This window comes from Acyrthosiphon pisum, chromosome X (genome assembly GCF_005508785.2).
Source record: "Acyrthosiphon pisum isolate AL4f chromosome X, pea_aphid_22Mar2018_4r6ur, whole genome shotgun sequence".
Lineage (NCBI taxonomy): Eukaryota > Metazoa > Arthropoda > Insecta > Hemiptera > Aphididae > Acyrthosiphon > Acyrthosiphon pisum.
Window position 1 is genome coordinate 3,443,626 of NC_042493.1, and position 27,794 is coordinate 3,471,419.

General features: G+C 31.0%; 1 protein-coding gene across 2 annotated transcripts in view; it reads right to left on the reverse strand.

The window, feature by feature from the left end:
- Positions 1 to 475: 475 nt before the first annotated feature.
- The window catches only part of LOC100160616 (aminopeptidase N), a 29,807-nt gene continuing 2,488 nt past the window's right edge, over positions 476 to 27,794 (reverse strand). Inside the window, exons 2-14 of one of the 2 annotated variants that reach the window (XM_008191526.3) lie at positions 26,646 to 26,829; positions 26,224 to 26,501; positions 12,853 to 13,008; positions 12,412 to 12,723; positions 9,487 to 9,670; positions 8,984 to 9,409; positions 8,685 to 8,874; positions 8,300 to 8,580; positions 1,805 to 2,004; positions 1,580 to 1,747; positions 1,371 to 1,511; positions 1,174 to 1,255; positions 476 to 1,104 (exon numbers count right to left, since the gene is read on the reverse strand). In XM_008191526.3, the coding sequence (XP_008189748.1) occupies positions 970 to 1,104; positions 1,174 to 1,255; positions 1,371 to 1,511; positions 1,580 to 1,747; positions 1,805 to 2,004; positions 8,300 to 8,580; positions 8,685 to 8,874; positions 8,984 to 9,409; positions 9,487 to 9,670; positions 12,412 to 12,723; positions 12,853 to 13,008; positions 26,224 to 26,501; positions 26,646 to 26,828 (2,736 nt within the window). In that variant the 5' untranslated portion in view covers position 26,829 and the 3' untranslated portion in view covers positions 476 to 969. Of the gene's footprint in view, positions 1,105 to 1,173; positions 1,256 to 1,370; positions 1,512 to 1,579; positions 1,748 to 1,804; positions 2,005 to 8,299; positions 8,581 to 8,684; positions 8,875 to 8,983; positions 9,410 to 9,486; positions 9,671 to 12,411; positions 12,724 to 12,852; positions 13,009 to 16,513; positions 16,651 to 26,223; positions 26,502 to 26,645; positions 26,830 to 27,794 lie in introns of those variants that run through there. The other variant, XM_029485853.1, reaches the window with a different exon arrangement.

Sequence of the window (27,794 nt, forward strand, 5' to 3'; positions counted from 1 at the left end):
TTCTACATTTATCAGAGATAGTTTCAAAGATAACACACATCTCAGAGGGAAAGATAGCACTAATTTTGAAAACTATGCCATTGAATAGCACTAATTGAGCACTAAATTTCGATGCTATAGCGGATTTAGGTGCTGGTGGTGAACCCGCTACGTGAAGTTAGCGGAGAAAGGTAAGCCCCCGTGTAACTTTTTACTGTGTATAGCACTAATTTTTAAAATGCTACGGTTAAATAGCACTAATTGAGCACTAAATAGTGGTGTTATAGCGGAAATTAGTGCTCACATTTTTCCGCTAACTTCACGGAGCTCCAATAACATTCAACACTGGTCCGGAAGAGCGAACGGTATAGAGTCCTAACACCACCACTACAACTGGGCTATAACACACATATATATATAAGCATTATAGTTAATAAAATGCGGGATGAGGGAAATAATAGTGTCAATTTTGATATTAGATACTAGTTTCATGTTCTCGAAAATATTGCATCAAATATATAGATATTTTTACATAATTTGTTTATAAATCAAATATTTATGAGCAATATAATATATATATTTATTTTTAAAAAAAAACATAAAATAGGACCTGAATTGGTTGTAAGAGATATACTAATTTTCTCAACTATTTTTGTCTTGTAAAAAGAAACAAATAATTCATGTTATTATTTATAATAATAAAAGAAAGTAATAAGACTTCATAGTTATATGTACATCTAATTATATTAACTTGTAAAAAAAAAAGAATATATTCGATGACGTTTAAATATGACGAATTTAATAAGATATCCAATAAACTATTCTGATCTGAAACTTGCATCTTGTGACACAACTCAAGGTAAAATATTAACTATGTCAGATTATCAAAAAAGTATGTAGTTAAAAATGGGAATAACTTAATATTTCTAGTATGCTACGTAATAGGTATTATGTCAAAGTGGCCGGAAACTGTACAGTTATTAATACAAATCAAACTGTGTTTGTTATTTTATTATAAAACTTCAATGTCCACTCAATGTTTTTATTAATAGTCTCAGTTATCTGATTGATAACCAAATCAGGTTCTTTAAAGTAACGTGATGATTTAATAATAAATGATTGGAACTGTAAGGAAAAAAAAACATTTGAATGAAACTTTTGGTTTTTAACAAAATAAATTGTTCTGTTAATTACCTCTTTTAATTCTTCTTTAGTTTTCATTTGAGACGCAATATTATTTACAAATTCAACTAAACTATTGCCTTGACGTTGGTCGCTAAAAATATAAAATTAAAATAATAAGTAATATGAACTTTCAATTTATTTTAATTTGTTCATACTACATAATATGAATATTAACATAAACAAAATAAAATTTCACGATAACTTACTATTCATATATATCTGCAATTTTGCAATACAAAAATTCTTTTGCTACTAAAAATCCAGCTTCATTTACCATTACAGGGGAGAGTACTGCGGAGGCGTATTCTCTGGGAATAATAGATTCATCAAGTGACCAATTCAAATATCTAGGTAAATCAAAAACAATGTTAAACATTATTGTGATGTCTGTATTACGCATAAATGATATTAATACCTCAGTAGTAACGCTTTTATTGAACTACATCCTAATGCATAGATCATATCATTTTTTTCACTCGTTAAATTGGAACGCTGAAAACGTTCCCATAAAAAGTTCCATTCGTCTGCACCTCCATATTGTATAGCGTAACAGTTAATAATGGTTTTCAGATCTTTAGGCACTCTAATATATTTCGATTACAGTTAGTATTTAATTCAATTAAACTTCGATAAAACTCACATATTATTATTGTCTGGGTCTACACTTTTCATCCACTTTCTAAACAAGTCCAGAACTCGTTGGATACAGTCCTTGGTTTGGTATTCGCAGGCTCTGGAAATCACGAGAATTTTAAAATTTATGTTTTCATAACCATTAACTTTCTCGTCGATGTTTCTGAATTTGCTATACATACACGACAACATATCCCGCATATTGTTCTGAAACCATATTTCATTAAACAACATCCATACGACAAGTAAGTACAACAGGTAAATATTCAAAATATAATAAAATTAGTATGGAGTTCGGGACAAGAACTATAAATAGTTCATGTTTTAATTTATTTTAATGTTTTGATAAAAAAGTTAATAAATATATTTTTTTTATTAAATAATGTAAAAAAAAATCGAAGATAGCCTTTTTGTAGAGTTAATTTTTCTGAAAATATTGACGTTTCGACATTTTGATTTCGTTAATTTCCTGATTTTTAATATTTTTTCTAGTTTCTAGAAAAACAGTGAATTATTAAATAAATTTTAAATTTTAAATTTTATTCTATTTAATTCTATAGTGGTATCAAATATGTGGCCCATGACCCGCGTGCTCGTACGGCCCACGAACGCTTTTAGTGTGGCTCGCAATAGCATATTATTTTAATTCTTGAAAATTTATTGATGAAATTTTAAATAATTATTGTACAAAAATCAATATTTACATCTTTGTAATACCTATTATTAAATACGGTTATATTATAATAATTATAATCAATAGATAAAATAAATAAATTTTGTTTATTTTGGAATTAGTAAAAAAAGGTGTTCTGTCTTTTAACTTATAAATACGAAATAGTTAATATTATTATAATTTTTAATATTTGATATTATAATCTTGTACATTTTTCTGATAATATTTGATAAATAGCTTATTGATTAACAATTGACTATCGCCTGATAACAATTAAACAATTATTCGATTGATTAAAAATTACATAAGTATATAATTACATAAACTGCATAAGTACCTATTAGTAAACGACATTGTACACGCACGTGTGTTTACATGGTTTGAATACTAATATTAATTGTATATTTCAACAATTTTAATAATTAAATAATTATTCCTACTTTTAGTTGTATTATAAATTCTAAATTCTAAATTGTAAATGTATTTTTATGGTATGGTTACATTGTTTAACAATATGTAATAGCTCAATATATTAATAGGTATTAGGTACTTATAAAAAAGTTACAAAGTAACAAAGATCAACATGTGATTTGAATTTTAATTATTCTCTACTCATAAAAGTACCTATTATATTATTTAATAAATTGTTAATGTTATTTTATGGGTCAAACTAATTTTGCAGTACCTATTACTTAAAAAATTATATTGTATTTAATGCATGACAAATTATATAGGTATCATCACGGCATTTTGATACGCATCCTCCGCTCTTTACTTCGCCTATATCGTAGTTCTCCACTTCTTATTGGCTGTCAATCATATATATACATATATAACATAAAACAAAATAAACCAATGAGAAGTGTAGCCGGAGGTGAAGAAGATGCGTATCTACTGCGCAAAACTAGTACAACTGTGATGATACCTATATAATTTGTCATGATTTAATGTATGAGTAATACTTTCACGGGCTTATCGGCTTTAACAACGTACGTTTCCCCAGCCCCCCACAAGGAAATAATTCAATTTCCCGGTGTTCCCGATGTCGATCAAATTCCAAAATAGGTCAAACAAATTTAAACAAATAACGTAGGTACTAAATATTGGCAAATGAAAATTCACGAAAATTTATATGTGGGGGGCTGGGGTAACGTACGTGATTAAACACAATTTCTTTGAAGATATTTTTGGAAATATGTTTGGACAATTATGTATACCTACTTATCATTATTTGGTAAGTTATAATTATTTTATTATCTATTTAACTATATTTTATTATGATATCATTCTTTATAAACATTTAGTCCGTAGTTTGATGCCTAAATAAAATCAAAAAATATAACATTAAATAACAATTTCAATTTCTCAAAACTTCAAATTACTTAACTAGAAAATTTGTAAAATAAAATATAATGAGGATCTCAATTTAATGGCAAAATAACATTTTTCTTACAATGTGAGTACCTACCTATTATTTGTTTTAAATCAATTTATACTCAACCCAATTATTATATTATATTATTATTGTTATTGGAGGATAATCTAAGCTAAGCGGTTCTATAATCAATAAGCATATCACTATTGCTTGGTACCTTGCCATTTGTCTAATAGTAGTAATCTGTAATAGTACTAATAATCAGTAGTTACCCAGAGTATATCCAGATAGTAGGTATGCAAATTTATGCGTAGGTACATAAACCATCAGAAGACTAAGTATCCAGTTCATCTCAAATATAAAAAAACATAAATCAAATGTTTGATTTTATCGAAAAAATGTAGATGGTAAATTATAACATATAAAAATACATTTTTGGTTGTAATTAGCCAGGTACTTATCTGACTAATATTAATGTTTTAGATTTAGTTATTTAGTAAATTAGGAATTTTATGTATTGAGTATTAAAGATTTTTATAGATCTCTAATAATATAGGAATTTTATGAATACCTACCTATTCAATAATCTTAATAGAAAAATAAGGGTAGGTTTCCTATAATTTTTTTATGGCTTGAATATGTGTAGATACAAAATCCTGGGTAGTGGGTAAGCGCATTATATTTCTCTGACTATCTCATAGCATACAAGTATGTTCACTTAGTTACGAGGTTTTAATAAAAAATAATCCATTTAATAATCTAGTTAATGATTTGACATTGTTGGAATATTAATGTCACACTTGTCATCAGGGATCGAAACCGTTTCAAATTTTAACGGTTACCGTTTTAGTTCTTGAGAACGGTTTTCTAAATTTTCTGGTTTTGGTTTAGGTTTTAAGACCGGTTTTTTAAATTTGTTGGTTTTGGTTTCGGTTTTAAAAAAGGTTTTTCAAATATTTTATCGGTTTAAAGAACGGTTTTAGAAAATTTTCGGTTTTGGTTTTTGGAACGGTTTTTAAAAATTTCCATTTTATTTTCCTGTCTAATTACTGTAGATTCGATTTTTATTATCTATTAACTATTATAAGGGCCGAGTCTAAAGCCCTGAAATATGGCTACTTTGTATAATTAGTGTACAATATACGATATAACAAATAAACGTTCAGCAGAACTAATTTCGTGTTATTAACTACTTTTGCATTCGACATAATATTATGTTGCCATATTATGGTTGAGATCATTATTCGATTACATTAATATTTAATTGTATATTACAATAACATCACACTATATTATTAGTATTTTCAATTTTCAATCATAAGTTTAGTAATAATATATATTATATTAATATTTCGTAATACTCAGTAACTGCATCGGGATTTTTATCAATAAATCCAAACATAATAATTTCTTCGTATAAAAATAGTAGAATTACAAATAATATAATTAACTTTATGGAATTCAAAGAAACCGACATTTGTTTTAAATTTTAATCCGTTTTTCAAGAACAGTACAAGAGCGGTTTTTCAATTCTATGGTTTCGGTTTGAGTTTTGAAAACGGTTTTTTAAGGTCTTAGGTTTCGGTTACGGTTTTTTAACCGGTGTTTCAAAGCTTTTGGTTCCGGTTCCAGTTCCGGTGTTCAGAAATGAGAAAACCGCGGTTTTAACCGGTTTTTTGGAAAACCGGTTAAACCGGTTTCGATCCCTGCTTGTCATGTATGTTTTAAGACTAGGCCCTAGAACTAGGGTCTTCAACCTTAATGAGAATTTCAGAAAAAAAATTAAAAACTATATTGTCCATTATTCATTATCAAATTGAAACATTTTCATATTATAAAACTAATAATATAATAGCTATTATTGGGGTTTTTTTTTATAGTTGACAAAATTAGTTTTTCAGTATTAGTCAATCTAATTTTTGTTTTGGATTAATTAGGTTTTGATATGATATAATGTTCAGATGTAGAAATGCTCCTAAACATACACAATATAAGATTAAAGATAATTAGTAATTACCATATAAAATTGGAGAAAAGTTAAATTATGAGTTAATGCTCATTGTGATCTTTCACTTTGATTTTAGGTTGAAGATCCTTTATATATTTTAGTGTAAGAAAGGCATTTCAAACACACAGCCTATGGCTAATTATTTTATGACCCATTGATTGTATTATAAAATAAAAATCAGTATTGTATAATAAGTATTATAAGTGATGCATACAATTATTATTGCAGATCTTGTATTAGAAAATGAGTACAAAGTATAATTGAAATCCCTTTTAAGATTTACATATTGCCAGACCTAAGTAAATAACATATAAAATAAATGATTCTTCTAAAAATAGACATTACACTTACATATTATATATTTTAAAATTTTTTACATGACATATGTGACATTATTTTTCTTACCATGATGATTAAATTGTTTGACACATTTAGGAGTTTGTTGTATTATACATGAATGCTCTGCTAGTTGCAAACGGTTACTTAATATTATAATAATACTTTTATTTGTTTTTTTTTATTTGTTTTTTTATGAGGCATAATTATTTATATAAGTAATAAATTATAAATACCTACTTATTTAAGTAATAACGTATTTACGTAAATGGTAACTAAGAAACATTGGCTTAGTCTTAGTACACACTTAATAAATTATTATAATTTATAATATGTGAAATGCCTCTAGTCTCCAGGACACCCACCATCCTTTAAACTGAGGTACGTGCCTCAAATAAAGTCCTTCGTCATGCCACTGACTAGTAGCATTGGTGAAAGAACCTAGGTTATAATAATATGTATAATGTAATACAAATAGGGCTAATTATAACAGAATGTTATTGAATTAAAATTAGCAAATGGCCAAAAGTAAGTTTCTCACTTACACTGAGATAATATTATGTAGGTGCAAATTAAAAAAGAACTCAACATTCTTCTACAATATTGTATTATTTGTAATTAAAATTTTTTCTCTTAAAAAAAGAATTATTATTATTATTTTATAATACAGACTGTAAAATTATTTCTAAATAATATATACTTTTTATTATAAATGTATTATTTATTACCTTCAATTTAAATAAATGTATTATGTATACTATGGATTGTATAACAATTACTGTTAAAACGTTTATAAATAATTCGTTTTTTTTTTTAATTCATACTACTTACTATTTAAATAAATGTATTAGGAATTAGGATGTAGACTATGCATCAAATGTAAGAACAGTAAAAATTATGTAAATTTATTAACAATTCTGAATATTATATTCTTTAATATTTTTTTAAAGTGAGCGTATGAAGCAGGCGCGGATCCAGAAGATTTTAACAGGGGTGTTCAAAAAAATGGTTGGCAAGTGGGTGTCGCACTGCTTTGCAGTTGGTTACAATTGGATAACTGTATAGTCTGTAATGGATGATGTTAAATTTGAATTCAATGATACAATATCATTGTATAAGAAAAACGGTTCTGAGCAACAAATATTTTGTACATTTTATCAAGTATGGGAATTGATAAGATGCAATATATGATATACATTTTAAGTATATCTAGAAGTATTCGTGTTTGAATTACAAGAAAATAAGAAAATCGCTACATGCCTACTCATGCTTACATGAGAAATCCAGAAAATATACAACGATGTAAAAATTTAATTTAACTTTCTGGTAGATATTTTTTTTGATAAAGGTAGACATAGGTACTAATGAGGAATCTTGTATTAAATTTTCTAATTTTAGATTCAAAAATAAAATTTTTTATGAATTTCTAACTCAAAATAATGTTCACGTTTTCGTGATTTTTATGTATTTTGTTAACATTTGAACTTTAAATGCTTATAAGAAAAGATCGTGACTTCATTTTTAAAATGTTTCAACTACCATTGTAACAATATATAATACATTTTCAAACGTTAAAATGTTATTGAAATTCATAGAAAAAAATACTCATAAAATTATAAACTAAAAATGTTCAAAACAAATCAAAATATTTTGAAAATTTTATCGTGTATAGAAAATACTAATATAAGCATTCAGTGAAAATTTCATGTATCTGGTTATTTGTTTTTGAGTTAGGTAGGTACACCAAAAACCAGAATTTATTTTGTCGAAAACCGATTTTGCATAAAAATCTTTAATTTTTTTTTAAACAATTTAATAAAAATACATATTTTTTTACCAAAACATGAAAATAAGTTAAAACGTCAAATGTTTGTAGTTTTTGTCCCTGTGAGTTTTATTAAAAAACCAGAATTGAGATATCTCCTTTATTTCAGGAGATATCGCAATGGGTAAATCCTCACGGGACACCCTGTATGTCTTCAAATGTCTTTTTTTTGTACGTTTACTATAAGTTATAACTGTGTTATTCGTGGATAAATTAATAGCTCATCGTTAGAAGTCCTAGACGTTTGTAATTAATAATAAAATAAGAAATGCCTTTTAAACTAACTTGGAACACTGCATGTTTCGGAGTCCTATACAGTAAATAATCAATCTCTCTCCAACCGGTGAGAGCAGCAAGCCACGGTGTGTAGTCTTTTTCGTATTTTAGATATTTCAAAAGTTGGAACGTGATTTCGTAGTCCATGTCACCGACTTGTGAAAAGCTAAGCGAATCCAAGATCAGCTGTACTCGGTTTAACGTGGGTATAGTTTCGTATTTGGTTGGATCGTTCAGCGTACAAATGATACCCATCCAGTTTCGTGTATCGTAAAACACTCTGAATAAAACTATAAAAACATATAATGAATATAGTATTACTATTATATTATAATTAATCAAACGATTAAAATGATTCGATTCAATAATAGCCCTATAATAATATAAGACCTACCGGTCATCTGCATGTTATAGATGACCCACTCGTTGTCATTGGCCAATGGTATGGTGAGGTTGTTGTTTTCGCAATTCAACCAGAATGTCGCATTTGTCTGGTTAACGTCCCCAGAAGTTGTCATATTGATTGGTATCCACCAACAGGTTTTATTGTCCGTACCGTTTGATTTGATTGATAGATACCTCTCCTGCAGCATTAGGTACGTATAGTATTATAAGAAAATATTTTTTGAAAAACAATAAATCTCATCAACATAATATAATAAGAAATCCAATTATTTTTGTTCGTGAGTTTACCTGGGACAATATAACCGTGCCCGCAGAATAATCCCGGACGACATTCAATACGGGATAACCGGCTTGAAACGTCCATGTGTCCATTATTTGTTTCACGGTTAGATTTTTGTCCAAAGTTCCTTGTCGGTGTGCTTCCTCCGTCAATAAGCTCCACAAGTCATCCTGTTCGGCGTTGGAAAATTTGTATTTGCGTATGTAGTTTCTAATGCCTTGTTTGAACGTTTTCTCGCCAAGGACCGTGTTCATCATATGCAACAAAATTGGTCCCTTCGTGAACATTATCGGGTACAACGAAATTGGTGCTATGTCATCGGGCTTCTCTATGGCTACCGACAACGGGTCTGCCGTTTGAAGCGAATCGAAGTCCAATGCGAGTAAAAAGAATTCAACGCATTGGACTTGGAAATATTTTGATTCGGGGAACAACTATATAGTATCAAAAAAAAAATAAAACAATAATATGATTACGTTTTTCCATACTTAATTAGATTTATTAAACTTACAAAATCCACTCCGCGGAGTCCTGCATACTCGGCAAATCCTTCATTCAACCAAAGGCTGGTCCACCATTTCATGGTAACGAGATTACCAAACCATTGATGAGCCAGTTCGTGAGTGATACATCTGGCTATATCATATACGATAACAGTTTTGGTCACGTCCAGATCGATTAACAAAACGCCCTCTCTAAATAATAATCATTTAATATGATTTTACGGCGGGTTATTGGTACGACGGTACCTACTAATCGATATTATATGTTACAGTTAAAACTCGAAATCTGAAATATCTAGTTTTAACTGGTCAATCCTTCACAACCCCCGTTCATCAAAACTGATTTTGACTAATTAAAACTAGAATATTATTAACATCAAGATTAAATGTTTAAATTAAAAAGAGATGGTTGAGTGAATGTCGCTCCCTTGTGCAGTACAGTACCTACGTAGGTTACAAGTGATCGCCGTATAATGGGCGGTATTAAATTTTATTTCAGTGATTTTATAAAATTGTATACGAAAAATGATTCTGAGTGGAGCTAGTTTGTTAGTGTGGATATTGTTTATTATATTTATATCTGACAAATAATAACATTAAACGAAAGTTAATATAGCCCTACATACATACAGTGTACCTACCTATAGTTACTTAGTACTTACTATTATAATTATTTGTAAATTCAATTGTTATCAATCTGAATTGTGTTGAAAATACTTATATACGCTAATACAAAATAACACATATTTTACACTTTTATAATTGTAACGAATCTCTTCATAGGAAGGTGTCTATTAAGTTAATTTTATTTAATTCTACTCTGTACGCAGGTTATTATAAATTTCAACACAAGTTCCGAAAAAAAAACCATTACCTATGTAATTATGTGTTTAAAAAATCCAACTCAAAATATAACATAATTACCTAAATGGACTGTTATGCAATCAAATTACATTAATTGTTTTCACAATACCTATAAAATAACATTATTACAACTGTAATAAATTACAAATTCGTTGTAAATCACAAAATAACCCTTGTGCTCAAAACTGTTTTTCTAATAGTTATTTACAATATTATATTAATATTTGGTCCTTGTATAAACATAAAATGGAATGTAGAAATGCAATATAAATGTAAAACTCATAGACATTTTCATACAATTTTTTTGTTTTTATAAGGATATAAAGTTCAAATTGTTGACAAAATTTATCAAATTTAAAATTCATTAATTATTTTGTAGTTAATAATGTATAAAATGTTTCACTTTTATAGTTAAGGAGTGACAATTTAAAACAAGCTTCCGCGTAATAGGTTATAATAAATAAATAAAATTACTTTATTCACAATCATATCATCAAATATACTTAGTAAAATAATAGGCTGACTGAACCGTCTTCGCTCAGAATCGTTTTTCTAATATAATTATATTATATCATTGAATTCAAATTTAACACCATCCCTTACAGTGATCCACTTGTAACCTACTATACAGCAAAGCGACTCCCATTTGCCCACCTTTTATATGTATTATTTCTATAAAATATACTTTAAAGTTAATAGACCTATAGCAGTTACGTCTCAAAAAAAAATATATATATATATACATATTTTGTACCTACTACCTAATACCTACAATATTTACAAATGATAATTGTAATGTTTTGGTATTTTGTATTAAATTAAATAATACAATGGGTTGCCGGTTCTAAAAAAGTCACCTAAATCCTTACGATTCTGAGTGAAGCTAGTTTGTCAGTGTGGATATTGTTAATAGTTATTATTGATATAGTAGACACTAAGTTGAAATATAATATTAAAAAAAAATTACAACAAAATAACTAAAATCTTTGTTATTTAATATATAATTTTTTCAAAATTTCAACATAAAAACTACAAAAAAATAAACCTTTTTTTTATATTTTTGAGATTTTTTGGTTACAGGATAACCTACTTAAGGGTGGAACCCTTCGTTAAATTTGCTAAAAAATGTTGTCAAAAATTGAAATTGAAATTCTTATAAAAATAAATAGTGCCTATGTTTTTTAACTATAATTGTAACAATGTCTGAGAAGCCAAAATAAAAAAATTAAAATGAAACACACATCATTGTATAATCAATATATTCATCTCCCCGCCCTAAACTATAGGTGTTAGAATTAGAACTATAGACGGATTTCTAAACAAATCCTATTGTAAATTTAGATAAAATATACATTCATCGTTCCACTCAGAATCTAAAATAAACAACAAACATCATTGTAAAATCAATACATTCATCGCTCCACTCAGAATCTAAAATTAGGTGTTAAGATTAAAAAAAAATTGTTATACTGCGCATACACAGAAAAATAGATGAATTATTAATTCCTTTATGCAGTAAAAAAACCTAATTGAAACTCGAGGTCATGCGTTCGAAATATTCTTTTTTATCTTAACCGTATGTCAACCGTCAGCGGTGGTGTTACGAGACACGATAATAATATATAAGATATTTACCAAATCACAATATTATGTGTTTGACCACGAATAGTCCTAAAATTACACTAAATATTTAATATAGATATGTGGTGCTCGTTGGCAGTCGTTCCAAGTACTTGGTACAAAACAACCCATGTGTACTGCAGTATTAATATATTATAGTCCCAATATTCTGTGTACATAATAATCATATGCTGAAAATATTCATTTAAGAATCCTTTAGGCTACAGTCAAATAGAAATGTAATATTTATTCGTGGAGATGTATCCTAAATTAAAACTAGAAATTCGATGTACAGACACCATACATTTTAGTATAATGAATAATAATTATATTATATATAATAATATAATATATGAATATCATACAATTTTGATAACTGTAAAATACGACGCACTTCAATATTATAGTATTATATTCTACTGGTGTTAACAAATTTTCATTTTACATACCGAAATGTGGCGAGACCCCAATTCTCCATAGAATCTGTAGGAAAATCGGGTATGTTCGCCATGTCTTGTTTGTGCAGCGGGAATTTTCCATCGAAATAATCCTCGTGGTATTTCAGGGCCTTCGGTCCCAAGTTAATGGCAAATTCTGTTTTATTGGCTAAGTCCTTTTTGCATATAATACGGTACTTCACTTGGTCATTTTCACTATCTGCTTCTGTGTATACGAAATCTGACACCATGTATACTAGTAAATAAGTAGACATCGGTGGAGATTCTTCGAATTCGTCGACAACATAATCTGAATTCGAAGGGCTATAACATTGAATCACCAATTTCTATTTTATAATATCGTACAAAATTATTCAATTAAATATTATAATTTTACTTTTACGATGAACTGTTTATTCTTTCACTTTATTATTCTGTATCAATTATACTTACCAGTTTATTTGATTCATAAATTTCATATTACTTATCGAAGTCAATCCTTTTTTATGACTCAACCTTATCTTGAAGGTCGCTTTATACCCAGGCTCGTCCCAACAGGGAAAAGCTCTTCGTGCGCCCAATGGCTCGAAATATGTTATAGCTAACCATCTGCGAAAAATATTACGTTTTTACAGAATTAGAGTGTTATAACTTTAAGCCCATTTCAGTTAGAAGAAGGAAATCGCAACATACGAATTTCTTATTATATCTCTTTTGTATATGTATCTATGTAAGTATGTGTCATCTATATTATAATTATATGTTGTAGACCATATGGGAAATTAATTTTTTTTTGCAAAAAGACTAAGCTCTTTGCAATGGGGTAGCCCGTTTACGAAGTACTTATTAATTTTCCAAACAGCCTGCTGTTTTTCAGGCTCATTGCATACAGACTACCAGCAGTTTGGCCTTTTAAGAACTACAATCATTTTATGGTAGGTAATAACCATTTTAATTATTTTATTTTAAGAGTTATTGATAATAACACGGTACATTATATGTAACATGTAAACTGAATAATTATATACAGTAATTTATTATTTATTACTTATTAATTATCAATTGTTTACTAATATTTGTTAATAAACACTTTATATAATATTTAATATTGTAATGTAATATATTTTGTAATATTTCGATTTAATTTAATATTTTACATTTTTTTTTTTTTCATTAGTAATACATAATGAAACTAGAAATTCAATAGTAAAAACTGTACATGTAATAAATTAATAAGTAAATCATATCTAAATAATAAGATAAAAATATAATTGTTAAAATAAGACAATGGATCAAAAATATATCAGCCTCATGCATATTATTTATAATGTGAAAAGTGCGATCTAGAGGGGATGCGTAACCATAATTAGTTCTATGGAAAATATTTTTAAATATTATGCAATGGCGCATTGCCTAGAATTAAATGATGGACTAGCTATTGGAAGTAGCGATAGAATATCAGTGGAATCAATTGAGCCATTTTATTAAAACGACGTCTGTTAGTTAAGGAATTTAACATTGGTTTAGTACTACAACGGTAGTCTGCAAAACTTAAAAACTTATTTTGAATACAATTAAGCCGATCAATGTTAGTTTGTTGATGAGGATCCCAAATAAATGATGCAAATTCTAGGATTGAACAAACTAGGGAAGTATAGAGCATTGTTAATGCCTGCATTTTTTTAAAGTCGTGGGTATTACGGTTAATAAAGCCCAATATTTTAGATGATTTACGACAAATATAGTTGATATGGTTATTATAAGATAGAACAGAGGAAAATATAATACCTAAATCATTTATGAATTGGACTTGGTTAATAAATGTCTTGATAGTTGAATTTATCGAGAAGCTTATATGGAGAGCTGGGTGGTATTGAATATCAAGAGGTACGTCTGCATAATTAATATCATTAGTGACAGAGGTATTAGATAAACTAGAAAAGATTAAATCGAGTAAAGAACCCGTTAAATTGTAATGGCTATTAAATTTACGACAATTATGATAAGCAGCACCGTCTAACACAGTTGCAGCGTGGTTATAGACATGTTAAGTGCTCAACTACTCTTGATATGATGGAAGTATTTTGAATAAAACCACGAAGATGATTGTAATATTTATATTTATTTATACTCATATATAATTATTATGTCTATTAAAATGTTCCAAATCCAAATAATTAATAGTTAAACTGTAAGTTAGCTGGTTGTGACTAAGTATTTAGTTTTATTGACTGTTCTGGTTGAGGCTGGTTGCTCGTCTGATGAACGCTTAGTCCAGTCAAGGAATTGGGTGTAGAGTGCGTGAGCAGGTAACTAAGCGATTCCTTCAGAAACTTGTTCAGGGGGCTTAGGGTGTTAACATACCAAAAGTCCTGACACCTAGGTGGTGAGCGGTAGTGGGAGGGGGAGTAAAATAACGCATTTTGGGTTTTTCACTTATATCTCGAAAACGGTGCATCCGAGGGAAATTTTTTTTTAACAAAATGAAGCTCATAAGATTATCTAAAACTTTTATATGATATATTTTTTTCGAATTCGTAACCGATCGTTTTTATCAGTGTAATTACGTGATAATTTTCTATCAAAATAAAAACGCGACCGTTGTTTATTATATTATCATAATAGAATCATCCATAGTTTTGAATATTCACTTGGACAATTTCATCATTGACATTTCATCATCAGCAACCACAGAGTCCGAATGGTCAAGACGCATCAAGACGCACGAGTCAATCCAATCGACGTTCAGCTGTATGAGCAACACTTTCAGACATCATCATCATTTATTCGTAAGTACCACATTTACTACTCCCCCCCCCCACCGACTACGAGGCAAGTGAACCCGAGGGTTCGCACCGCGCACGATCGTTCCACCGCTAAAATGAAAAAGAAAAACGTTCCACGCCGCGGTTCTGAGTCAAATCTTCGTCCTCCTCAAAAGGTTACAAAAAGAAACAACTTCATCGGCTTCTCCGCCTCAATCATCAAACAAAAAACAAAAACAACAAGATAACGAATCTCTCTCTTCATCAGAAACCGAATCAATGTCGTCCATTTCAGAAGCAACCGCAATAGACCAGATATCAAGTTGTGGCGAATTGGTATCATTAGTATGATTATTATTATTTATATTATATTTTATTGTAGTTATAATCTTTTGATTATGGAACATCATTAACGTATCCGTTGCATAATGTTCATATATATCTATAGTTTTAATTAAGTGTGACGGTCGAACATGAACAATTATTATGTTGAATATTATACGATAGCCATAGAAAAGAGATTAAATAGAAGGGCAACTGCTGTATAAATAATTGATAGTGGACGGCTACTAGCGCTGTACAACGGTTATCGTAATGACTACCTCAATCGAACTGAAATTTTACTATCGATAGTCAGCTATCGATAATAAGTAATCGATCGTACATTTTCCAATCCTATTATTGTATTACCTTTTTTAAACGTTCATTGGAAATAGATTAATTTAAACGATAATTAACAAACAAAATTATATTTATTTTGTAAAAAGTATGTTACAAGAAATACATTTTAAAATTAAAAATTACATATAATATTACATATTAATATTATACCTATAGCTTACACTAATTAGTTATTACCTACTTATTAAGTTATTATACATAATTAACATTTTGTCTCTGCAATGCAATTCTTTTCTTTGAGTATTTTTTAAAATAAGTATTTGCAGACAACTTTATAATATCTTCTGTTACTAGTTGTTCACCTTTACTTAATATGCGATTAATATGGTTAGTGTATGAATAAATTAAAAGATTACACACAGTATTTACAAAAATTAAAGAAAAATCATGATTTTCACAAATAAGATTTTGAAGGGAAATAACTTGTTTCACAATATTTTTAAAAATGTTACAACCACCTTTTTTATAAGCAAAATTGTGAAAATTTAAATGAAAGAATTGTATTATATAGCTATTTAATTAATTACATTTTTATCAGGGAGAAATAGTTTACATTGAGAATAGTTTCGTAGTTTTATTATAAAATGTTCATCTAAAACAATGTCAGATGAAAGCATGGATACACATAAATGACAATTCTTAGTAATTTTTTTAATTTTTTTTATTACCCATCCAGAAACATAAGCTCTACTTCCAGAATTCACTTGAGAATTAGAACTGGGCATTTCAGCAATTGGAATTTCAATTTCAATCATGCTCCCCATTGGACTTTGATTGATGGTCTCTTCTAAGGGTACTTCTTCAAATAAGAAATTCTTTAAATTATCCAAAGCACCATCACAATCATCATTTTCACAGTTTGATCCTACTGAATGGTTAGACGTGAAGTTGTTTATCAACAATGCTTTAAACGATGAAATAAACATAGCCGGTGTTGGTTTTATATTCCTGACTCCATGACTACGAATAGAACCAAAAAAGTTTTCAATCGGATCTTGATTAAAATTTCGCAGCAATACAAATGCAAAGCCACAGTCAAGAAGTCGTTTACAAATGTGCATAATTCCCTTTATTGTCTTTATATCCAATTAGTAATAGAAGCAACAATTGCTTTGTTTGTATTTAAGTACTTCATTGAATTGAGAGTGATTAATGCTTTTTGCCAAAAATCCCAATGACACGAATTTCTTGTTACTGCCCTTCTTAAATTTTTTCCAGGTTCTGGTTTAGTGGAGTTACCGTTTGCACTATCAAATAACTTGTCCACAAATAAACATAATTGTCCTGTACTTTGTGCTGAAGCATTAAGTCCCTCTATTACTGGAATTTCTGAGAAAATACAAAAATATATTAGAAGATATAATTTGTTATTAATTCTACAATAACACATAATGGATTTTACTATAAACCTTTATTCATTTCAGCAAATCGTTTCATGATTGCTCCAACGCGTTGACTAAAAACTTGAGCTGCATTAGCCACTTTCATTTTTTTCAGTTTTGCTGGATACACATGACAGTCAGTGAGTTTGGGTGTTAAACGATCTCCTTCTGTACTTTGCTGTTTGTCGAGTTCATAAAATTGAATTATATGTTTCCAAGAAGCTGTATGGTTTTTCCCCTCATATTCAAAATTTAAATCTTTAGAGACTAAATTATTCCTCAGACCTTTGAGCAAATGAGGCACATCATATAAAGGAACTATGTCATGGCCTCCTATTTCAAAACCAAATCCTGTATACTCTTGACCATTATTTTTATAAATGTTATTAGTGTTCTTTTGTAATCTATTAATAGCAGCTACATTTGTGGATGCTTGGTCACAAACTGTTGAAATAACCGTGAGCCCAGTTGATTGCACAGCCACAATAACATTTTTAATAATTTCTGATAATAGAATGCTTGTCATTCCACTACTGGTAAGGTAAAAAGCAACCGGTTGTTTAAATTTCTTCCTGCATCCTCTAACCATAAATACCAATGCTTTGTCGGCAAAGTTATTAGACATATTATTTTCACCCAGATCTTCAAATCCAACTATATTGCCTTCTTGTGCCATATATTGTAATGATGCTGATAGTGCGATTTCATCAAAAATTACTGTGCAATAACGGTCCAACTTATTTCTAATTTTTTTAACTGCGTTCTTTAAATTTTCAAAAATTCTTTGGTTAATTCCAGTTTGAAATGGTATTTTCTTCAACATGTCCATGATACACTTGCGCGATGGAAGAGCAAATACTTTAGAAAGCATTCTGTAAGCTTTTCCACTCTGCTTACCTATATAATGACAACGCAAACACTTTGTCGTCAACAGTGAAACGCCTACCTCGAGGTTTTTGTGGTTTCTACGCATTTGTGATTCAATAAAATTTAATGTAAATGAATTTAGTCTGTTCAGTTGCTTGGAATTACTATTTATATATTTTTCAGCTTTTAGAATGCGTTTCTTAGCACTAGCATAACGTTGGCTTAACACTAAATTTCTTTGCTTATATCTCTTGGTCACATTATACAATAAACTTTTTCTAGGTGTCAAATCTGCTTTTCTATGAAAATTTATATCTTTTAATGTGCCTTCAAATAATCGTTTTGGAAGTAAACAACGTGTAGGACCAGCTGAAAAAAGTGTTATACAATTTAATAAAAGCAATAATTTACTTTATTATAAAATTAATCTATTTTTTGTAAGTAACCTATTAATTTACCCGTGTTTATTCCAGAATCAATAGCCATTTGTGGAATAGTACCTTCATCAAAGTCATTAGTAATAATCTCAATAGACATTTCAGCTTCATCTTCATAAGTGTAATCTATATGTGAAAAAACATTAAGATTTAATAAATTATAAAATGTAATAGATAAACCTAACTTATGTAATACATTTTCTAAAAACACCATCAAAAGTATTATTATGCTAAGTTGAAGTTGCAATTAGGTATGTATTATTATTAGGTACAATGAAATTTGTATGCCACTTTGCCATATCTTACAAAATGTATAATGGATAATATACACATTTTATTAAGTATTCTTATTATTAAACACAATTTAAGTATCTTACCTGTATTTAATTCAATATCTATATCAGAAGAACTTGTACGATTTACAGATTCAGTAGGCATTTCACAATTAGTACCTTCACAAAAATCCTCAGTTACAACTTCAATGGACATATTATTATCAGTGACATCTTCCAAATTATTGTAATCTATATTCATAACAATGTTTATATTAATTAATCTCATTTAATACAACCAGAGTTTAATAAATATTTAAATATTTAATAAACTATCTTTAAAACTACCTACAAGTACACACAAACCATAAAATATGTTTATAAGATTGTATTATGCATAATATTATGTTAGCATACATTCAATACAACTACTCTAACAGGCAATAATATATGTGAAATAAATAAAACAATTTAGACGTGCATAAATTATTTAGAGCATTTTATATAGTTATAAGTGTCTACTGTCTAGCTATATTGATGCAATACACATGCATACATATTTACAAGTCTTAGCGCTCATTTAAAACTGAAACTACATAGTTACATAGTTAACAAAAAAAAAATTACCATTTTATAAATAAGTGTACACAGAACCTTATGGAAGAAAATATTCACATAATTCTTTAAGATCTATTGAAACTACATATTAAGTAGTTATCAATAAATCTCAAAGATGCATTCTTCTGGAATAACAACGATTTCTAGAATAAATAGTAATTGTTATAAGTTATAACAGTGAATATAATATACAGTAAAAATATTATAAAATTATGCAAATAAAAATAGTTGGGGGGCATGGTGTGGTACCATGAATTAAGATAGTAGGTACTATATTACTTCATGTGTAATACCAACTAACCACAGTCACTAAATTCTATTTAAAAAAAAAAATAGTATCTTACCTGGTAAATTCAAAGTAGGAATAGATTTTGTTATGAGCTTCTTAAACCCAGGACTCTTACAGCTTGGCGCAAAATGCTTGTCACACATAATAAAACGTTTGTAAACGTCGTTCATTGGTACATTCAATAACTTGTTGTTTCCAGATCTTTCTACCCAAGCGTTAAATGTCAGTTCATCTTTTGGAAAACGATGACGAAGTGTTATTGTATCACCATATGATGTATCACAACCAACAACAACACATTGTTTGGAAGGCATAATAATAATATTATAAAATACGAAATAACGTAGGTAAAATAAACAAATGGAACGGTTTAAATCGTATTACAGCCGCATAAAAAAAGTTGTAAAAGAAAATATCAAATATTCGTTGGTCACCAAACGGCAAATACCAAAGTCCAATAGATCTGATGGTCATTAGCCAGTACTACAGTTGCACCACTTATAAAAAAGTTAACAACTCTTACATATTGTAAATTATTTTCATTGTGTTGGTATGCCGCGTGTCGTAAAGGCACTATCAGATCCTTTCCATAGAGTGATACCCCCCCGATGATAGCGCTCTCCGTCTCGCGGGTATCTTTGCCCACACCCAAAACCAAAACGCCGATATGAATATTATTAAACTCGACGTACACACGCACTATCACCGCTGCCTAGTACCCGTGGTCGAGTTTAACCGGCCGGCACTATGGCATTATTTGTAATGGTTTCCACCTACGAATACCGGCCAATTAAAATGCATTACCCAATTATTAGATAATATCGTTTTTGTTGTCCCGTGTGATGTGCGCGTCCGACGCTCGTACCTAACTTGTTACTTTTATTGTGCCTCTCCGTCGACCAACATGAGCGAGTAGGAACACCGTCTTACCGAGGACGTCCTGGTGACGATGCCCGGACACACACACCGAATGTGGTAATGCACCATTATGATTTGAATTATTTATATTACACCTTGGCCGGTATTTCGTGTTTTTTTTTGTGTATAGTACCTAATATAGGGGATTACTATTATTATTATTATGAATATTTATTTATGCCGATAACCAAATAGGTACCGTGCTAATATCCTGCGGTAATGCAGTCTATTATCCCAGACAGCATTTTGTAATGATAATATTATAATGTTTTTTTTTTTGTTAAGGTGACCCCTTTTTGTTGCGGCCAAGTTATTATGCTTTTGTGGGCTTTTCTTGGTCATAAACTTAATTATTACTCTTTACCACAAATATTAAAATAAATTTACCTTAATTCACCCATCAAATTATATTTTCTTATTGCCTTTCCCAATTCCAATTATTATTTAAAAATCCCACACGCTCCGATCCCCGAATCTCGGCTGTGGGTTGGCGACCTTAACATTCAAGTTCTTCGTCAACGTACACTTCACGCCGAACCTGTGTAAGCCACCGTGTGAGACGTTACATAAGTTTGTCGTGAACAACGACCGTTGCTCGTCGCGTATCGTAAAGACAGTATTAGTTATATTATTTATATTTTTGTATTAATTATTATTTGAGTCAGTTGTTCCGCGTACACTGCCGTGCAGTCACAAAAATTGTGCGGGAGTTCCGCTCTTTATTATATATAATATTTAAATATTTATCTTATTTTCTAAATTTTATATCGTGTGCGTAGCGCATATTAGTGTTTTATTGTTTTATACAATATATGTGGCGCCTTTAATAAATATAATATTATACGAGGTAATATTACGGTGTTATATTTATTACGTAACTTCAGGGTACTTGGGCAAGCCACAAAGTCAACCTACATCAGGATCACTGCCAACTACCATCCGTACTTCCTCTCCGGAAAAACCAAACTCCAGTCACTCACTATCAGACTCACTTGCTTCCATCTCCGACGATCATGATACAAAATCCTCACCATCAAGCACACCTGCAACTGCGGCACCACCGCGCCTACGTGTTCCTCCAATAATCATGAAATCCACTGACTACCGGAAAATTGCACCAAAACTATTCGCGATCGATAGTATTGATCCAAACTCCATCACGGCTAAAGCTGCAGCAGAAGGAAAAATCCATATAAATACTAAGACTCCACATAACTTCCAAGCAATACAATCATTCCTACAAACTCAAGAAATTCCATTCCACACCTTCAACCTACCCGCTGATCGTACCCTTAAAGTTGTACTAAAAGGCATTCCCACAGATATATCCGAAGAAGAACTGAAAAACGAACTCACAAATCGAGGTTTCAACATCAAAATGGTCAAACGCTTCGGATCAGCCACGAAACCAATGTCAATATGCATGGTAATACTAACCAAAGACATCAAATCAACTGAGAACTTCGATCTCTCAAACCTGTTCTACATAAGCATAACAGTTGAATCCTTCAAGAAATCTGGACCCACACAATGTTTCGCATGCCAACGCTTTGGCCACGGATCGCAAAACTGTGGTCACCCCCCACGCTGCGTCGAATGCTCAGGAAACCACATGGTCAAAGACTGCGAGAAACCCAAGACCAAAGACCCAACCTGTTGCAACTGTGGTGGCAACCACACGGCAAACTACCGCGGCTGCCCTTACTATCTCCACATAGCAAACATCTCGAAAAACTCAACAAATGTCACATCAGCATCCTCCAACAAAGTCCCACCATCAAATTCGACTCAACCACAAATATCATCATCACTAACTACTACAAGCTTCGCTCAAATCACAAAAGGACGATCTCCAACACTCCCACCTGCCACTGAACAAAGCAAGTTCAACACATCTGACATTATTCAAATACTAACAAATCTCCTAGCAGCATTGGCCTCTGAAAATGACCCAAAAATAATTATAACAAAAACTCTAAACTCCTTCATTTCCATTCTGTCTTACAACCATGGACAGTAAAAACTTAAAAATTGCATACTGGAACGCCAATGGCATAACAAAGAAAATCCACGGACTACAGGCATTTATTCTTCAACACAAAGTTGACATTATACTACTAAGCGAAACTCATTTATCGCCAGCAAAAAAACTAAAAATCACAAACTTCCACACTTACAGAAACGACCTGCCACTCAGGCGTGGATCACCCGCTCACGGCGGAACTGATATTTTAATCCACCGCCGTATAACCCATCAAAAAGAAAAGATCAATGCAACTCTACAATCAACAAGCACTGCATTAGAGCCAAACGATCTGGACCTATTAACAAATCATAACGACTGGTTAATCGCGGCCGGTGACTTTAACTCAAAACACCCCATGTGGCATATCCACTCAACAAATGATTTCCCGTCAAACACGAGATACCGACCAGACGTGACATCGCCATAGTGAGAACCCCACTTCAAATTCGAATCACAAACCTTGATGAATTATCATCTGATCACAATCCGATAATAATGGAATTATCCAGCTTGGCAATAACCACACCACCACCAAACACTGGCCGTTACATCAAATGGAGAAAATTCACAAAAGATCTAAGTCAAGATCTTTCAGACACTTCCCAAAATCTAAATACCACAACTAAAATTGAGGAAGCCATCAGCAAACTTACAAACACAATAAATAGTACAATCAAAAAATGCGAATTTTAACCACTAAGACACAAATCTCCAAACCAACTACCTGAAGAAATCCTCAGAGATAAGAGAGAAAAACCAAATAAGAAGGCTATGGCAACAAACCCGAGACCCCCAAGTCAAAAGACTTCTAAACTCAAAAGTCAAATTCATAAGAAGCACCCTGGTAACTCACAAAACCGACCAATGGGACACATTCGTGGACTCACTGAACACAAAAGATGGTTCCATTTATAAACTAAATAAGCGCCTGCTAAACAAACAACCAGCAACACACCCACTCATCGGTCCTCGCGGACTTGTCTACTCGGCCAACGAGAAATCAGAACTAATAGCTGACTCGCTTTAAAAGCAATTTACGCTAAACACAGGACCAGAAATCGAAGAAATAACTAAAGTAGCAAACGAAATTCTAAACACAACCATTACATGTTCAAACCTCTTCACATCGCCTGGAACAGTACAAAAGATAATCAGTAGGCTCCCAAGGAAAAAAGCGCCGGGTGAGGACCAAATTAACAACACTGCACTCAGATTTCTCCCATTAAACAAAATTTTAACACTTACGCGAATAATTAACAGTTGTCTGAGGATAAGCTATTTTCCAACAAAATGAAAAATGCTATCATCATCTCGATCCCCAAACCCTGAAAAAACCATAAAAAGCCAGAGAACTACCGATTGCACTTATATCATCAATATCTAAAGTATTCGAAAAAGTAATCCTAGAAAAACTCCGAAGTGAATGTGCCGGGAAAATCAGAAATGAACAATTTGCTGTCCGCAGGGACACTCGATTACAAATCAAACTGATGGACGACCTCAGTACAAATACAAATAAGAAAGAACAAACAGCAGCAATCTTCCTTTTTGTGGAAAAGGCATTTGATCGCAGGGTTGATATTCAAAATGTCAAGATTGCAAATACCGATAGGACTTATAAAGTTAATCGAATCGTTCCTAACAAAAAAAACATTCTCAGCAAAAATCGAGGACAAAACATCAACCACCAGGAAGATTGAAGCCGGCGTACCACAGGGCTCCTGCCTGCCGCCAACCCTTTTCATTCTATACACGAACGACATACCCCTCACAGACAAAGGACAAATTTCTCTCTTCGCAGATGACACAATATTTCATACAAAAAACAAAAACGCAAAACGTACAGCCATCCAGCTACAGAAACAAACAGATTTAGCTACAGAGTGGTTCAGTAAATGGCGTTTAAAAATAAATCCTTCGAAAACTACTGCAATTATCTTTGGCCGAACCAAACTATCAAGGATACCGAAAATAAATATCGATGGGATAGCAATTGGATGGTCAAGCAAAACGAAATACTTAAGCATCACCATCAGCCGCGGGCCAAGAGGACCTAGTATGCGGGACCACATCTCAAACATAAAACAGTGTGCCACGCATACAAGAGGTATGCTATATCCGGTAATCAACAAAAGTAGCCATATACCATTAAATATCCGCCTAATAAATTTAAAAATGTATATTATAGCCATTATCACTTACGCCGGCGCAGCATGGGCTCCTTTCGTCACCAGATCCCAATGGAGACAACTCGAGGCAATCCAGACAGTAGCCATACGGATGGTAACGGGCATGCCACAATACCTTAGAAACAACGTTCTACTCAAACAAACCAATTCAATCACAATCGAACAAACCATCAATCAACAATCAAGAACAAATTTTTACACCAATCAACAATCCATATTCAAACACATTCAAACTTTAGGCCGTTCTAAAACAGACCAGATTATATCAAAAGCCCTCAGACCCTTCTCATGGGCATATGAAGATCAACCCATATTAAATCACTAACTCCTTCAAATACTTCCCTCTACTAGAATAGGCCCCGAGCCTTGTACAGTTAATAGGCCAAAGGCCGCCACAAAAGCAAAGCAAAAATTAACGACAATTCGCGAGAAAGCAGTGAAACCCACTATATACTAGTAGTCCCTGCGACAGGAGTTTCGGGGCTTGCGAACTTCAAATGGAACTCGGCTGTCGAAGAGGAAGGCGTCGTATTACATAGGCTCCAGCCCACGACCGAACCAATCCAAGCTGATTAACATCAGCGAAGTACGCAAAGTTGACGAATCTCAATCATGGAAGTAATTATAATGATGGCAGTGATGTGAGTATTAGTATAAAGGTATAAGAATATAATAAACGGTTAAAGAACTAAGGTATATGGTCACCCGTTGGTAGTACCCACATCGTTTTCGCATTATCAAAACAATATATCATAAAGATTTCGTACCTGAAAATCCAAGTTCAAACTCACCATTATCCCTTAAGAAAATAACAGATTACCATAAACCTCAGAAAATCAGTAATCATACGCTTTTTATAAATTTTAACAATTTAGCTCGGGTGTCTCAAGAGTTAAACGAACTCAATGAATTGTACAAGGATATCACAGAAATTATTTTTGTAAAACCAGAACATCATTTGATATTGCTATATATAATTGTCGATGTAGTATACTAAAATTATATTCACTTGAAATCGCAGAACCTTATGACGTACAAGCAATTGCAACCTAACCCGAAGGAACGAGCACGGCGACAGTATATGACATTCCGCTGAGTGGACAGTTTTGGTAGCCACATCGGGCCTGTCGTCCGCGCTCGTCCCGAAGGGAAGTCAGTTGTAATCCAGCAGAATATCTGTCCGAACCTCTGAATAAATTGTTTTACATTGTTTAAAATAAAAGATATTATAGTTGGTTATTTCGCCAAGCGTACTTTATTTAATTTGTCGTGTAGACGTAGATACACATCAATAGAAAGAAACGAAATCACAAAAATATTTATTTATATTTTTTTATGACTTGTGCTGTGCAAGGTATTAACATTTTTATAATAACGCACCTAGTTTGATTGCTTTCCTTGTCTACGTAGTTCCTTCTAAAGTAACCTACTGAATCGTCGGTGAGGTTACCGGTAAATGGTATAGTCAGCAAGTATTCGTCACAGGGCTTAAAGTTTACGGTTGATTTGACGTGCATAAGTTCTTTATCTGGATCAAAAGACACACTGCTCACTGGGATTACATTTTCACCACCGTTGGCCACAACAACACTTTTGGTATCGATGTTCAAACTGGTCGAATGCAACACTATGGTATCGGTAGCTCCTACGCATATCATCTAAATATTTTAATTAAATATTATGTGACTGAATTATTATAAAATTTCATAAATTTCAAGACGTTTTGCCTTTTGAAAATATAACATAATTATTAGTTATTGTGAGTAAGATAATATACTCGATGTAGTATGTTTCGTACTCACGCGAATACAAACTACTCCTTCAAACATGAATTTATCCTCCAAGTGCGTAACCACGTTCAGTTCATAGCTGACGGGTTTGAAATTAGTTGGTAGTCTGAAATCGCTAGTTTCTTCCGAATTAACAACAGATCCCATTAAGGACAATGCGATTATAAAAATAATTTTAAAGCCCACAAACTTCATTCTAAACAAATTTTAAATACACATATACATAAATAGGTACTTAATAATAATATGAATATTTTACACGCATATTTATATATTTTTTAAATTTTAAAACATTTTACAATTAATTGGCATTGAACCAGGTACCTATTATTTTGAGAACTCCATTGACTGTACTGAATAAAAAATCTGATTAAATATAGAATTTTTAAATTTCTTTTTAGATTTTTTTATAAATTATATTTTTTATGAATATAAATAATAATAATAATATAAATATTCAAAGTTTAAATGAGCGGAGAAGTGGACAAACATTTCGTGGGATAACCCCGTACCACTCCACTCCGCTCATCTGAACTTTGAATATTTATAACTCATAAACTACTAGCCCCATACCGATTTTCATGTATCACAAACTTCATTCTAAACAAATTTTAAATACACATATACATAAATAGGTACTTAATAATAATATGGTTATTTTACACGCATATATTTTTATATATTTTTTAAATTTTAAAACATTTTACAATAGGCATTGAACCAGGTACCTATTATTTTGAGAACTCCATTGACTGTACTGAACATGAGAATTATGTACTTTTGTAATGATATGATTTTTACCAATTTATCATAATGGTAAAATAATAAGTTATAGATAATAAATATTTGATAATACAGTGTTTATAGTTATTGCAATTGTATAGAATTTCATATGACAAGCAAGATGATATTATGATTTATTTTGTATCGTCTTTTATTATTTCTAAACATGTTGATTAAAAAAATATATATATATTTTGTATAAGTCATTTATAAAGACATTGAAAAAATATTATCCCTAGTACTTTTTGTATGATATAAGAAATGTTTTTCCAACTGACAAAATAGATACCGTCCACAGCTGAGTGTAACGGATAGTAACCGTTTACTCACAACGCATAAATATCATTATATATGAATAGTTAAAAGTAGGAATAAGCA